This window comes from Macaca nemestrina, unplaced genomic scaffold (assembly GCF_043159975.1).
Source record: "Macaca nemestrina isolate mMacNem1 unplaced genomic scaffold, mMacNem.hap1 Scaffold_99, whole genome shotgun sequence".
NCBI classification, from domain to species: domain Eukaryota; kingdom Metazoa; phylum Chordata; class Mammalia; order Primates; family Cercopithecidae; genus Macaca; species Macaca nemestrina.
Genome location: NW_027257890.1, coordinates 96,494 through 108,676, shown reverse-complemented (window position 1 = coordinate 108,676; position 12,183 = coordinate 96,494). Strand labels below are relative to the sequence as shown.

General features: G+C 38.2%; 2 protein-coding genes across 8 annotated transcripts in view; one reads left to right on the top strand and one right to left on the bottom strand.

The window, feature by feature from the left end:
• LOC139355333 (uncharacterized) overlaps positions 1-12,183 on the top strand; it is a 74,267-nt gene that overhangs the window by 35,216 nt on the left and 26,868 nt on the right. For 4 of the 7 annotated variants that reach the window (XR_011619303.1, XM_071090489.1, XM_071090485.1 and 1 more), the window contains one exon: positions 3,547-4,106. The exons of 2 other annotated variants lie outside the window; for them this stretch is intronic. The gene's annotated coding sequence lies outside the window, so the exon portion shown is untranslated. Of the gene's footprint in view, positions 1-3,451; positions 4,107-12,183 lie in introns of those variants that run through there. One more of the 7 variants, XM_071090484.1, reaches the window with a different exon arrangement.
• Positions 3,295-8,897, bottom strand: LOC139361723 (beta-defensin 109). The gene is made up of 2 exons (XM_071090490.1): positions 8,840-8,897; positions 3,295-3,643 (listed from the first exon to the last, which is right to left on the bottom strand). Exons 1-2 carry the CDS (start codon positions 8,895-8,897, stop codon positions 3,438-3,440), a joined length of 264 nt encoding a protein of 87 aa, XP_070946591.1. The 3' UTR covers positions 3,295-3,437.

Genomic DNA, 12,183 nt, shown 5'->3' with positions numbered 1-12,183 from the left:
TCCCCAACAGTGTAAAAGCGTTCCTCTTTCTTCTCTGCCTCACCAGCATCTATCGTTTCTTAACTTTTTAATAATCACCATTCTGATGGGTGTGAGATGGTATCTCATTGTAGTTTTGATTTTCACTTCTCTGATGATCAGTATTGTTGAGCTGTTAAAAAATATATTTGTTGGTTAGATAAATGTCTTCTTTTGATAAGTTTCTGTTCATATCCTTTGCTCACTTTTGATGGGGTTGTTTGTTTTTTTTGCTTGTAAATATGTTTAAGTTCCTTGTCAATTTTTGTTATTAGACCTTTGTCCGATGGGTAGGTTGCAATAATTTTCTCCCATCCTGTAGGTTGATTGCTCATGCTGATGATAGTTTCTTTGCTGTGCAGAAGGTCTTTAGTTTAATTAGATCCGATTTGCCAATTTTGGCTTTTGTTGCAATTGCTTTTGACATTTTTGTCATGAAATCTTTGTCCTTGCCTGTGTCCTGAATGATATTGCCTAGGTTTTCTTCTAGGGTTTTTATGGTTTTGGATTTTACATTTAAATCTTTAATCCAGCTTGAGTTAATTATTGTATAAGGTGTAAGGAAAGGGGTCAAGTTTTGGTTTTCTGTATATGGCAAGCCAGTTTTCCCAGCATCATTTACTGAATAGGAGATCCTTTCTCCCTTGCTTGTTTTTGTCAGGTTTGTCAAAGATCAGGTGGTCATAGATGTGTGGTGTTATTTCTGAGGTCTTTGCTCTGCTCCATTGGTCTATATGTCTGTTTTGGCAACAGTAGCCTGCTGTTTTGGTACCGTAGCCTTCTAGTACAGTTTGAAGTTAGCGTAATGCCTCCAGGTTTGTTATTTTTGTTTATGATTGTCTTGGCTATATGGGGTATTCTTTGATTCCATATGACATTTCAAATAGTTCTTTCTAATTCTGTGAAAAATGTCAACGGTATTTTGATGGGTATAGCATTGAATCTATAATGTTTGGGCAGTATGGCCATTTTCACAATATTGATTCTTCCTATTCATGAGGATGGAATGTTTTTCCATTCGTCTGTGTCGTCTCTTATTACCTTGAGCAGTGGTTTGCAGTTGTCCTTGAAGAGGTCCTTCACATCCGTTGTACTCCTAGTTGTATTCCTAGGTATTTTACTCTCTTTGTAGCAATTGTGAATGGGAGTTCATTGTTGATTTGGCTCTCTGCTTGACTATTGTTGGTGTAATGGAATGCTTGTGATTTTTGCACAATGATTTTGTATCTTGAGACCTTGGTGAAGTTGCTTATCAGTTCAAGAAGTTTTTCAGTTGAGATGATGGGGTTTTCTAAATAGGAAGTCATGTCATCTGCAAACAGAGACAAGTTGACTTTCTCTCTTCCTATTGGAATACCCTTTATTTCTTTCTATTGCCTGATTGCCCTGGCAAGAACTTCCAATACTATGTTGAATAGAAGTGGTTACAGAGGGCTTCCTTGTCTTGTACCGGTTTTCAACTGGAATGCTTCCAGCTTTTGCCTATTCTTTATGATATTGGCTGTATGAAATAGCTCTTATTATTTTAAGGTATGTTCCATCAATACGTAGTTTATTGAGAGTTTTTAACAGGAAGGGATGTTGAATTTTATCAGAGGCATTTTTGCGTGTATCAAAATAATTGTCTGGTGTTTGCCTTTGGTTCTGTTTATGTGATCAATTACATTTATTGATTTGTGTATGTTGAATCAGCCTTTCACCCCAAAGATGCAGCCCACTTGATCGTGGTGGATAAGCTTTTTGATGTGCTGCTGGATTCGGTTTGCCAGTATTTTATTGAGAATTTTTGCATCGATGTTCATCAGGGATAATGGCCTGAATTGAGCAGGTGTGTGTGTGTGTGTGTGTGTGTGTGTGTGTGTGTGTGTGTTTACCTCGGTTTGCCAGTAGGTTGATGTGTGTGTGTGACGTGTGTGTGTGTGTGTGTGTGAGAGAGAGAGAGAATGTGTGATAGAGAGCCAAATTAGGGCAGAGGAGGCTCCCCGGCCTGTCATGACATTGTATGTTCTGAATTCAAGATGCTCTAATGGACTGTGTCAGTTGGCCTTCAGCCAGGAGGTGGTGCTTGCAAAAGACTGCCAGCTGTGGTGGTAGTGGTGAGATTTGGACTTGCCTTATGTTACCCATGGGAGGTACTCTGGTGTCTCAGGGAACGGGTAGAGCCAAAGGGCTTCTAAAAGTTTCTTCTGTTATTTGTGTTAATCTACCAGGGTAGGTGGTTGAGCAAAACCAAGTGGGAACTAGGTCAGGTAAAGTGATGCTCTGGCTCTCTACGTGTGGGACAAGCAGTGGCTCCAGTGGGAATTGGAAGGCAGTTCTTGGGCCACTGGGGTAATTTTCCAGAGAGAAGTGAAGCTGCCTCTGCCTCTGTACACGGAGAGTCCATATGAAGAATGGGGAGTAGCAGCTTGGCAGTAAGCCCCATCCAGCTCCCACATCCTTGGCGAGGCAGGTCTCACACCCACAGTGTTCCACTGGGAGTAGTTAGCTAAGTTTCAAGAAGTCTAAACTCAGAGCTCAAAACTGACCCATATCATAAGCCTCTCCTATTGAGACAGTAACTGCAGCCTTCAGGCCAAACCCCTCCTGATCCACCTGCAGAGCAGGGCATCCAGCTCCTGTGCTTGCTGCTGCATCACACGTCCCACTCACCTCTCAGTTCTGGCCTGGGGAGTTTGTCCCCGCAGAAAATTATATCAAACATTTCAGTTGGGAGGTTCTCTCAACCTGTGACCACCATTTGAGTTAGCTGGCAGACTTCTGGGAGGTCCTCTCTGAGGTAGAATCAGAAATGGCTTCCCTCCATCCTGCCAGAAACTGGGAACGTGCTGGAGACTCAAAGCACATCCCAATGCCACTCCTCATATACTCGTCACTCTTCACTGAATCAACTCCAGCCCTGAGTACGATTAAGGCCTTCCCCCATGGCCTAGATTGACAGGTTTCCCAATGGAAGTGTATATCTTACAGTCAGTTTATCCCCCTCTCACACCCTGGAAACTCAAAATTTTCTGCCTAGCTTATGGTGTAAGCTGCATCCTGCTGCTTCTTTCAAATGGTCTGTGGCTTATTTCAATTTTCCTGTTAAGTTCCTGTGTTGCTTCTTGAAAGAAAGTTCAGTGTGAATCTCTACACACCATTTTGTCTTTCCAAGTGCAAGAGGCAGGCTAACAATGCCTTCAATCCACCATCTTGGAAAACAAAAGTAACAGTTTTCTCATTTTTAAAGGTTTTGTTAAGATCTGTTAATGACTCACAAAGAAATAGTATTGGGTATATTTGAAATTAGTATTTATTCATTTATGTTGATAAGTGAAAACACAAGATGGTTATCAAGATGGAAGTACTTAATATGTATACTTCAATATTCTTAGATGCAAATAACTTCACTTTTGATGTATTTTTATTTTACATCAGTTTCATTTCAACTTAGGTTTAAGGGGTTCTTGATAATCTGACATGATAAGTGGTGTTGGAATTGGCATTAAAATCCACCATGCTCTACAGCACTTCATCCTTCTTCGGCAGGCACCAATTTGATCTTCTACTACTTTGCAGACATCTCTTCTGCAAACACCAGACAAATTGAGACAATGACCTTCAGCAGCACCCAAACCACCTCTTACTGCAGGAAAGAAGATCCAGTGAGATAGTCCACAAATGGAATGTAAATCCATAAACACTCTTAAGTAACAGAATAAATTTAGTATGAGCATTTCTATGTGGGAGCTTTTGAAATGGTTGCTGCTCATATGTCAGAGACACATGCAGATTAAGAAAGGTAGTAGTTCCGATCCTGGTTTGGCACAACAGTCACGGTATTTTTGGTGGGGGAAAAGGGATGTGGGAGGGGATGGTACATCTTCATCTTTTCCTCTGGATTTTCTCTCAGAAATGGCTGTTGCTTACTGCAGGGCAAAAATGCCAGTGTCTTCTGCCAGAGAGGGTTACTGAGGGCCATAGTGGTTCCACCTTGTGGCTGATACTGATAGTCCCTTTCTGCTTTTTTCGTTCCTAGCCAAAAAAGATGTTTCTGCTGTCTCAGGTATGCTGATTTCAGGAGTTGTTTTTTCTATATGGCTATTCGTTTTTGTTTTTGTTTTTTTTTTGTTTGTTTGTTTTTTCTTTCACTCTCTCTCTTTTTTTTTTTCTTTTTTTTTTTGGCTTCACTGTGTTGCTATAGTTTCTTAAGTGGTCCCTTGAACCCTCCCAGCGCTATTTTGGTTTGTACATAGCTATCTATAAATTTTTTCTTGGGGGAAGTGTAGAGTTAAAGGCTGGTATATCCTGCTTTTGCTCCCTCGAGTGATTTTATTCCCCCAAGCTAATATTTCAGGCTTTCAATTTATTCGTGCTTTCATCTGTTCAAACAAGTGGAAATTACTTTTTCTCTCCACATTTAGATTTGCTCTATCTACTTTAATTGCTAATAACGTCTTAGTCATAGGATAGATTAGTTAGAAAAAAGTATATTTTTGACATTATAAATGATCCTTTCAATTTGTGTCTAAAAGTGGAAAATATTAGAAAGCTTGACATTTATTATTGTGTCCAGACCAGTATTTCCTCCAGATAACCTTTATTACAACAAAGATAATTTAATGAAGATCTCTCTAATGGTAAAGCTGGTGGCTTTGTGCTATTATAATATCCTTAAAGTGACAGTCTGGTGGAAAGACCAACTAAAGCAAGGGTTAGGAGAAAAACAGTTATTACTTTCATTTTGGTCTCACTCTGCATTAAGAGTTTTCATTGTGTCAAAGATTTATTATTCATTAAGTAGCCTAATGTTCATTTAATAATAAATGGATCCTATTAAATATGATTTTTAAAATTATAATCACATTACTTTTATTCACATCTGTCTACTGATGCCATTCACAGATGAGAATGGTATAATGTTATTTTATTTTTTTCATTTTGCCACATCTTTATTTACTTAGGTTTATGCTGTATCGAACAATGTATGTGTGGGAATAATGGGTGATTCAGGAATGCATGAGGGGGAGGTTTAAGCTCTTTAACTTTGAACAATTAAAATTAGCAATATAATATTGAAATACATGCATAACACTCAAGTGATACTTTCAAAATAGTGTATATTTTCTATGTTTATTTGTTGCTTTTAAACCCAGCTAGAAGTATTCTATTTCTTTTAGGCACCATAAGTCTGAAAGTCTGTAGTGAAAGCTACGAGTAGTAAATGATGCTAATTCATGTGCTCCCACCTGTGGAAGAATTGAATGTCTTAGATGAAAAAAAGATGGTGCAATTGGTGTACCAAGTATCTTAGAATATAATATGGTGGTGGTTTTTCTGTTTCTGTAGCACAGTAACATATATACTATACCCAAGTCATCAAGTTATTTAAATATGCCTTTAAACAGGGAGAACTGAAAATAATACTTTGAATCCTGGTAAGCATTTAAAAATAATGAGGAGAATATTGGCTTTATAAAGTCAAAATTTATCTGAATACAACCCATATAGCAATTTCATAGCAAAACACTTCCTTCAATCCTATTAAAGTCAGAAGGAAAAGAAGAATGCCCACTGTCAATGCTGTATTAATATAGTTCTAAAAGTTTTGAACAATGAAACATATTGTAAGAAGAGAAGTCAGAGGAGATTTGAGCCCATTGTTTTTCCTCTCCTTCTATACCTCCCAACATACCATTGGAATGTTGTAACATTTTGAAGAATCTATAGTAGTGTCGCAAATCATAGAATACTATGAATGCATCTGAATCTGAGATATCCCCAAAAGATACAAAATAGGTGTGACTAGAATGAAAGAAAGATTTAGGCTTTTGGCCATGACTGCAAGTGAGCTGCTCTCAAGTGACTGCTGCTATAGAACATATATATAGTAGAGGTTGTCTTTGAAACATTTCTATCCCTGAAAATGGTTAGGCAAGTTCTTAAAATATCTCCTCTTTCAAACACAAAAATAGTCTGTGAACTGGAGCTTGAGCAGTGGGCACTTTGTATTGGATAGCTGATGGAGGGGGTGAGGGTTTCCCAGATCTTCTGGGAAGATCTGCTATGATCAGTAATGCTAATGATGGTACTACTGACTCTTGGGCCATCAGAAGTTCCAGTTTGTTAATGCTGAAACTTCTATATTGAGTTAAAGCATTGAGTCAGCTTCACAGAGGAAGTCTGGATAATAGCATTCTCATTTCAGACCATAAAATGATGTCAGGTTAAGGATGAACAATGAGTTCAGTATTAAAAATGATCAGGTAAGCAAGACACCATGAATAAAAGTTAATGAAATGAATAGCATATCTAAACCCTTTAAAACTAGATGTATTGAAATCGTCAATGTGGAGAAATAATTAAGCAGGTATGTATCAATTGTTTAAAGAAACAATCTACTATTACAAAGATGTAAAAACAATAGTAAAACAATATAGATGATAGAAAAAACGGGCAGGTCTGGCTGGGCGTGGTGGCTCATGCCTGTAATCCCAGCATTTTGGGAGGCCAAGATGGGTGGATCACGAGGTCAGGAGTTCAAGACCAGCATGCCCAAGATGGTGAAATCTTGTCTCTACTAAAAAATATATATATAAAAATTAGCCGAGCATGGTGGCAGGTGCCTGTAGTCCCAGCTACTCAGGAGGCTGAGATAGAAGAATCGCTTGAACCCGGGAGGTGGAGGTTGCAGTGAGCCAAGATCGCACCACTGCACTCCAGCCTGGACAACAGAGCGAGACTCCATCTCCAAAAAAAAAATTTAAAAATAAATGCAAGTTATTAATGATATATTAGACACAGGTAAGAGGATAACTAGTGAAGAAAAAAAATGTTTAAATGATATACCCAGAATGTAACATGGAAACACAAGGTCTAACATTTATTTAATGCAAATATGGGGGGAGAGAAGTGTAAAAGGATTCACCATTTCAAGAGATTCTCAAAAAGAAATTAAGAAAAGGTATAAATCCATTGATTCAAAGAATATATTTCTAACAGATGATATAAAAATAAACTCACTTTAGTTAAATTATAAAACATTAAAACCAAACACCAGACCATAAAACATTGAAAAAAAGGATAATTTATAATGAAATAATATTTATCTGATTATTATAGTAAAGCAAAAACTAAAAATGAGTAAACTAGTATCAACAAATGCTGAGAGCAAATAACTGTTAATACAGAATTGGGTACTCAGTAATGCTGTCTGTCAAGATCAAAAATCACAATATGAAATTGACAGATAAAAATGAAAATTGTTCACTACCAAGAGATCTGCAGCAAATAAAATTTCAAAGGCTACATATCAGAAAGAAAGAATTTAACCCAAAAGCTGATATTAGAGTCAACTTGGTATTCCATAAATATCACTAAACTGATGATAATAGGAACACTTTCTGACACGTGGGGATTCTGAAAAGAAGTGAACTTTTACTTTTGTTTAGAATTTAGAAAGTTAGCCGGGCGCGGTGGCTCAAGCCTGTAATCCCAGCACTTTGGGAGGCCGAGACGGGCGGATCACAAGGTCAGGAGATCGAGACCATCCTGGCTAACACGGTGAAACCCCGTCTCTACTAAAAAATACAAAAAACTAGCCGGGCGAGGTGGCGGGCGCCTGTGGTCCCAGCTACTCCGGAGGCTGAGGCAGGAGAATGGCGTAAACCCGGGAGGCGGAGCTTGCAGTGAGCTGAGATCCGGCCACTGCACTCCAGCCTGGGCGACAGAGCCAGACTCAGTCTCAAAAAAAAAAAAAAAAAAAAAAAGAATTTAGAAAGTTATAGAAAAATGCTCTTGCCCTGACAAAGAGAATAAGCTGGATAATCTATAGATCATAGATTTCATTTTAAAACACAGAACTGAGGTCTCAAAAAAAGCTAATTAACTTAAATTCAGAGTGATGAAGCCCTGCTGAAAAAAGAACGGATCCACAGATGCTTTGTGCCTAGCTGAGTTGCAGCAGCAGAAGCAGGAGGAAGCTGCCCTTGGTGGAGATAACAAGGAAACAAGTGAATCTCCAGCAAATGTTGAAAGGCTGAGTGTGGGCTTGTGATAGTTTAGCATCATCAGTAGGGGCCCAAACACACTCACTCTCACTCACTCTCCCTCACTAATGCTTGCTTGCTTGCTTGCTTGCTTTCTTTCTTTCTTTCTTTCTTTCTTTCTTTCTTTCTTTCTTTCTTTCTTTCTTTCTTTCTTTCTTTTCTTTCTTTCTCTTTCTTTCTTTCTCTCCTTCCTTCCTTCCTTCCTTCCTTCCTTCCTTCCTTCCTTCCTTCCTTCCTTCCTTCCTTCCTTCCTTCCTTCTCTCCCTCCCTCCCTTCCTTCCTTTCTCTCTCTCTCTCTCTCTCTCTCTCTCTGGAGTCTCACTCTGTCGCCTAGGCTGGAGTGCAATGGCGCGATCTTGTCTCACTGCAACCTCTGCAAATATAATAATAAATGCTGCTGAAATTCAATCCTGTCAGATCTAACTGCCTGCATATAAATTTCGAGGTCCCACAAAGACATCTCATTGAGGTCACATTCTGTTGTATTCTTACTTTGTATCTTGAGATGCCTTGGTGGGACATGGAAATTTATATGTAGGCAGTTTGATCTGACAGGATTGAATTTCAGCAGCATCCATTATTATATCCACTCACTAGTTCAAAAAACATGGATGGAATCTTATCAACAGGAACTACTGCTAAATGAGTCTCTTTTCTATTTTTCCCTATTATTGTCCTAGTGAAGCTGTAAATATTAGGTTCTTGAACCCACAGGACTGATTCTAGGATCTTGTCTGGCCAGGGATATAGCCTTCTAATCTGCAGAACCTTGTAGTAATCAGCTACCAACTTACCTGGGGATAAAAGAATTGAAAAAAGAAGGAGAATAAGAAGAAGCAAATGGAGTCTCATGGCTGAAGGGCCAGCATCAATGTGGGTTGAGCCTGGAGTCTCTGGACATCGTGGGTCTGGGCCTTTTTATGATGCTGTCTGAGTCTGTGATTTGTTCTTGGTTAGTAGAGCCTAACGAAAAGAGAATAACTAAATCTCCCACAAGAAACTTCCAGGGACACACAAGTACATAAATCTGGTGATATCTCAATGGATGAGAAAGCAGGTGAATGCTATTTATTTCCAAAAGACTCAGGATGTCTTACTGTCACCTGCTTTCTTTATTATTTTCAACATGCACATGCAATAATCATTGCTCTTACTTTAAGTATAAAGTATTGTTTGCCAGGTAATATAGTAGGAACTGAAGTAAAATTGTTATACAAACACTGTACGTAATTAATGCATACAGTTTGGCAAATTTTCACATAGATGTTACTCTTGTTACCACAACCAATATCCAGGTAATAATATATCCATCACCTCCAAATGTTTCCTATGTCCCTTTATTGTTGTTGTTGTTGTTGTTGTCAGAACCCCTAAGATCGACCTTCTTAACAAATTGTTAAATACAAAATACCTCAGTAATAACTATAGGTACTATGTTTTAGAGCCTATCTCTGTAATTGACTCATTTTGCATAGCTTTAACCCTTGAACAATAACTCCTCGTATTTCTCTTTCCCACTCAATAAAATACCAAACTCTTTTAAAGCACATTCTATATAATCCACTTTATGAAGCTTTTTCTAACATTCTTTTGTCTGCTCCCCCTCAGTAAAGGGAACTACTAACATAACAATTACCTATTGTGGATTTTTGTGTCTCTTACATATATTCCTGCATGAACCCATGTAACACTTTATCTCCCATTATCTTAATATGAAGTAAAATAAAACTTGAAATGATTTTAAAAATGAAATCACAGAAGGACTTTGTAAAAGTATGATGTACCATTGCTTATTTGTAAGAATTCAAGTGACATTAGGGGTTTTAAAACATCTTTTGTTTTGATTTGTTCTTTGCTTGTAAACCTTGTGTCTTGCATATTGTGGGCACAGTGTCTTTCCCAGCTATTTGCTTGGGGAAGATCAGTTAGAGTTACAATGAACATCAAAGACTATCTTGTCTAGTGACTTACCTTTCAGATGAGGAAAAGAGCTGAGGGAAAGGAAGAAACTTGCCCAAGATCACCCAGTGATCAAGTGAGGAAGGTGATAGGGACAGCACTAACGCTTGGTATTCTGAGCCTCATTCTATTTTCCACTCTTGCCCCTTCTCTGTTTCCTCCTCTCTTCCCTAGCCTTCTAAAGAAAACTTTGCAGTTCTGCTGCAATGTCTACCTAAGGACACCCTGAGGAGACCCCACTTTTCATTAGACTGCTTTTTTAAGCACTGTCCTGCATTTTCTTCTTCAGTCTTGTTGCATCCCATTTTTGGCGATAAGTAATGCTTCTGCTGTGCTGTTCTATCCAATTAGTTTTTTTTCTATTTTCATTGAGTGAAAATTAAAACAACAAAAAACATGAGTTTATCTAAATTTGGAAGTTTTAAAACTTGATTAAAATTTCCTGGGGATATGGATGGAAGACATAAATTTTAAAATATTTTTCATTTTCAAAATTAAAAATCAAACCCATATATTTAGCCAGGGTGACTACTCGATAACTACTAATCAGATGGGTCTTCAGTAATGCCACAAGGTTAATACTCTTATAAATCAATTCCCTGGTGTTTTGTGCTACTGAGTTAATACAATTTGATACGGTATCACCTTTAACCAGGCTTTGAGGAGTCACACAAAGGAACAGCACAACAGAACCATAGGGTGGGATGTGTGCGGAAACCGAGATGTAAAACACAGCCTTGACTCTGACATTTACTCCACTGTTGGGAAAAGTACTTCAATTCCCAGGGCCTTAATATTTTCCTGTATAAAACAGGAAAAATAGAGCCATCTTTAACGTTTTGTCAAATCTTGTTGCTGAGTGATTTTATAGTGTCTGCAGCTATCCTCTCTGCTAATCACAACAAGGTTAACTAACTGTTCTTTCATTTAGTTAAAGAAATTTTTGCATTTGTTTACAAATACTTATTCTTCCCTTCATGAAAAAGGAAACATTTTAAAGATAATTTATAAGATGTTCAGAGTCTCTTACATATCAACTCTTCACAATGTGGTAGAGTAGCTTAACCCCGTACCCAAGAGTATAGATTCAGATCAGCCTGTATGTAATTAACCCCCAAACCAATGTGGAGTGTGGGATAGATAATATATTTCAAACACATGAAAAGGCACACGTACACACACACACACGCACGCACACATACACACAGTATTACCAAAGCAGAGGTGCAGATGAAAATATTGGATAGACAGCTCAAAACTCTTAGTACTAAAATAATCCTAATAATAACTTTCCTTCCAAAGTCACCACCAACACTCAGATCTCTTAAAGGTTGGTGCCTTAGGTTTTTGAACTTTGTGTAACTTTTGACTTTCTTATTTGGTTGTATGCTATTTATCTCATAGAAAGAAACTTCTTCTTCATCCTATGCCAGTGCTGTATTGTAGGGGCTTGTGGACGTTTTTCTGCTCTATAGCAATCCAAGTTACTGGTCTCTAGCTTCTTAGGAGCAAGGCCATCACATGCTTTTGTTCTTTGCTTGCTTCCTTGTAAGGGCCCGACATACAGTGGGTGCTTAACAAATATTTGATCAACTGAACTCATTTTCCACCTCCATTCTCTCCCACTTCAATCTCTCCCTTTTACTTCTTCCAGATTAGTTTTCCTACAGCAAAATGGGAATTGTCCAAAAACTGCCCTTCATCTTTACAACTTGAAGGATTCATTACCCTAAGCAGTCCTTCAAAATTGACTATCACAGACTAGACAAAAAGTCTGGGTTCACCAAGAATAGGCATGTGTGCCATTACATTTTCTGTTGAAAGCTTTGGAAAGTGTCTTTTAGCAAACAACATAAAGCATAGAATTTGACCGTTCCTGACTATGTAAAAGGATCATCCACATTCTCACATGTCCATGGCTACTTTCCCACTCCTTCCCCAACCTTGAAATCCTGAATTCAAAAGAAAACATAAGAAGATAGTATGCCTCATGTAAGGCAACAGGTTGCTTAATCTTTCTTGCCTCTACACATTCAAGAGCTCCAGAAAAATTTCTGAGCTACTTAGGATGTCTGATCCTCTTCTTGGGTAAAAGCAGTAAGTCCTACATGTAGTCACCAAAACCACGTCTGTTCAAGGGGTCTTGTACCTGTGATTCATGATTGCATGCTAAACGTAG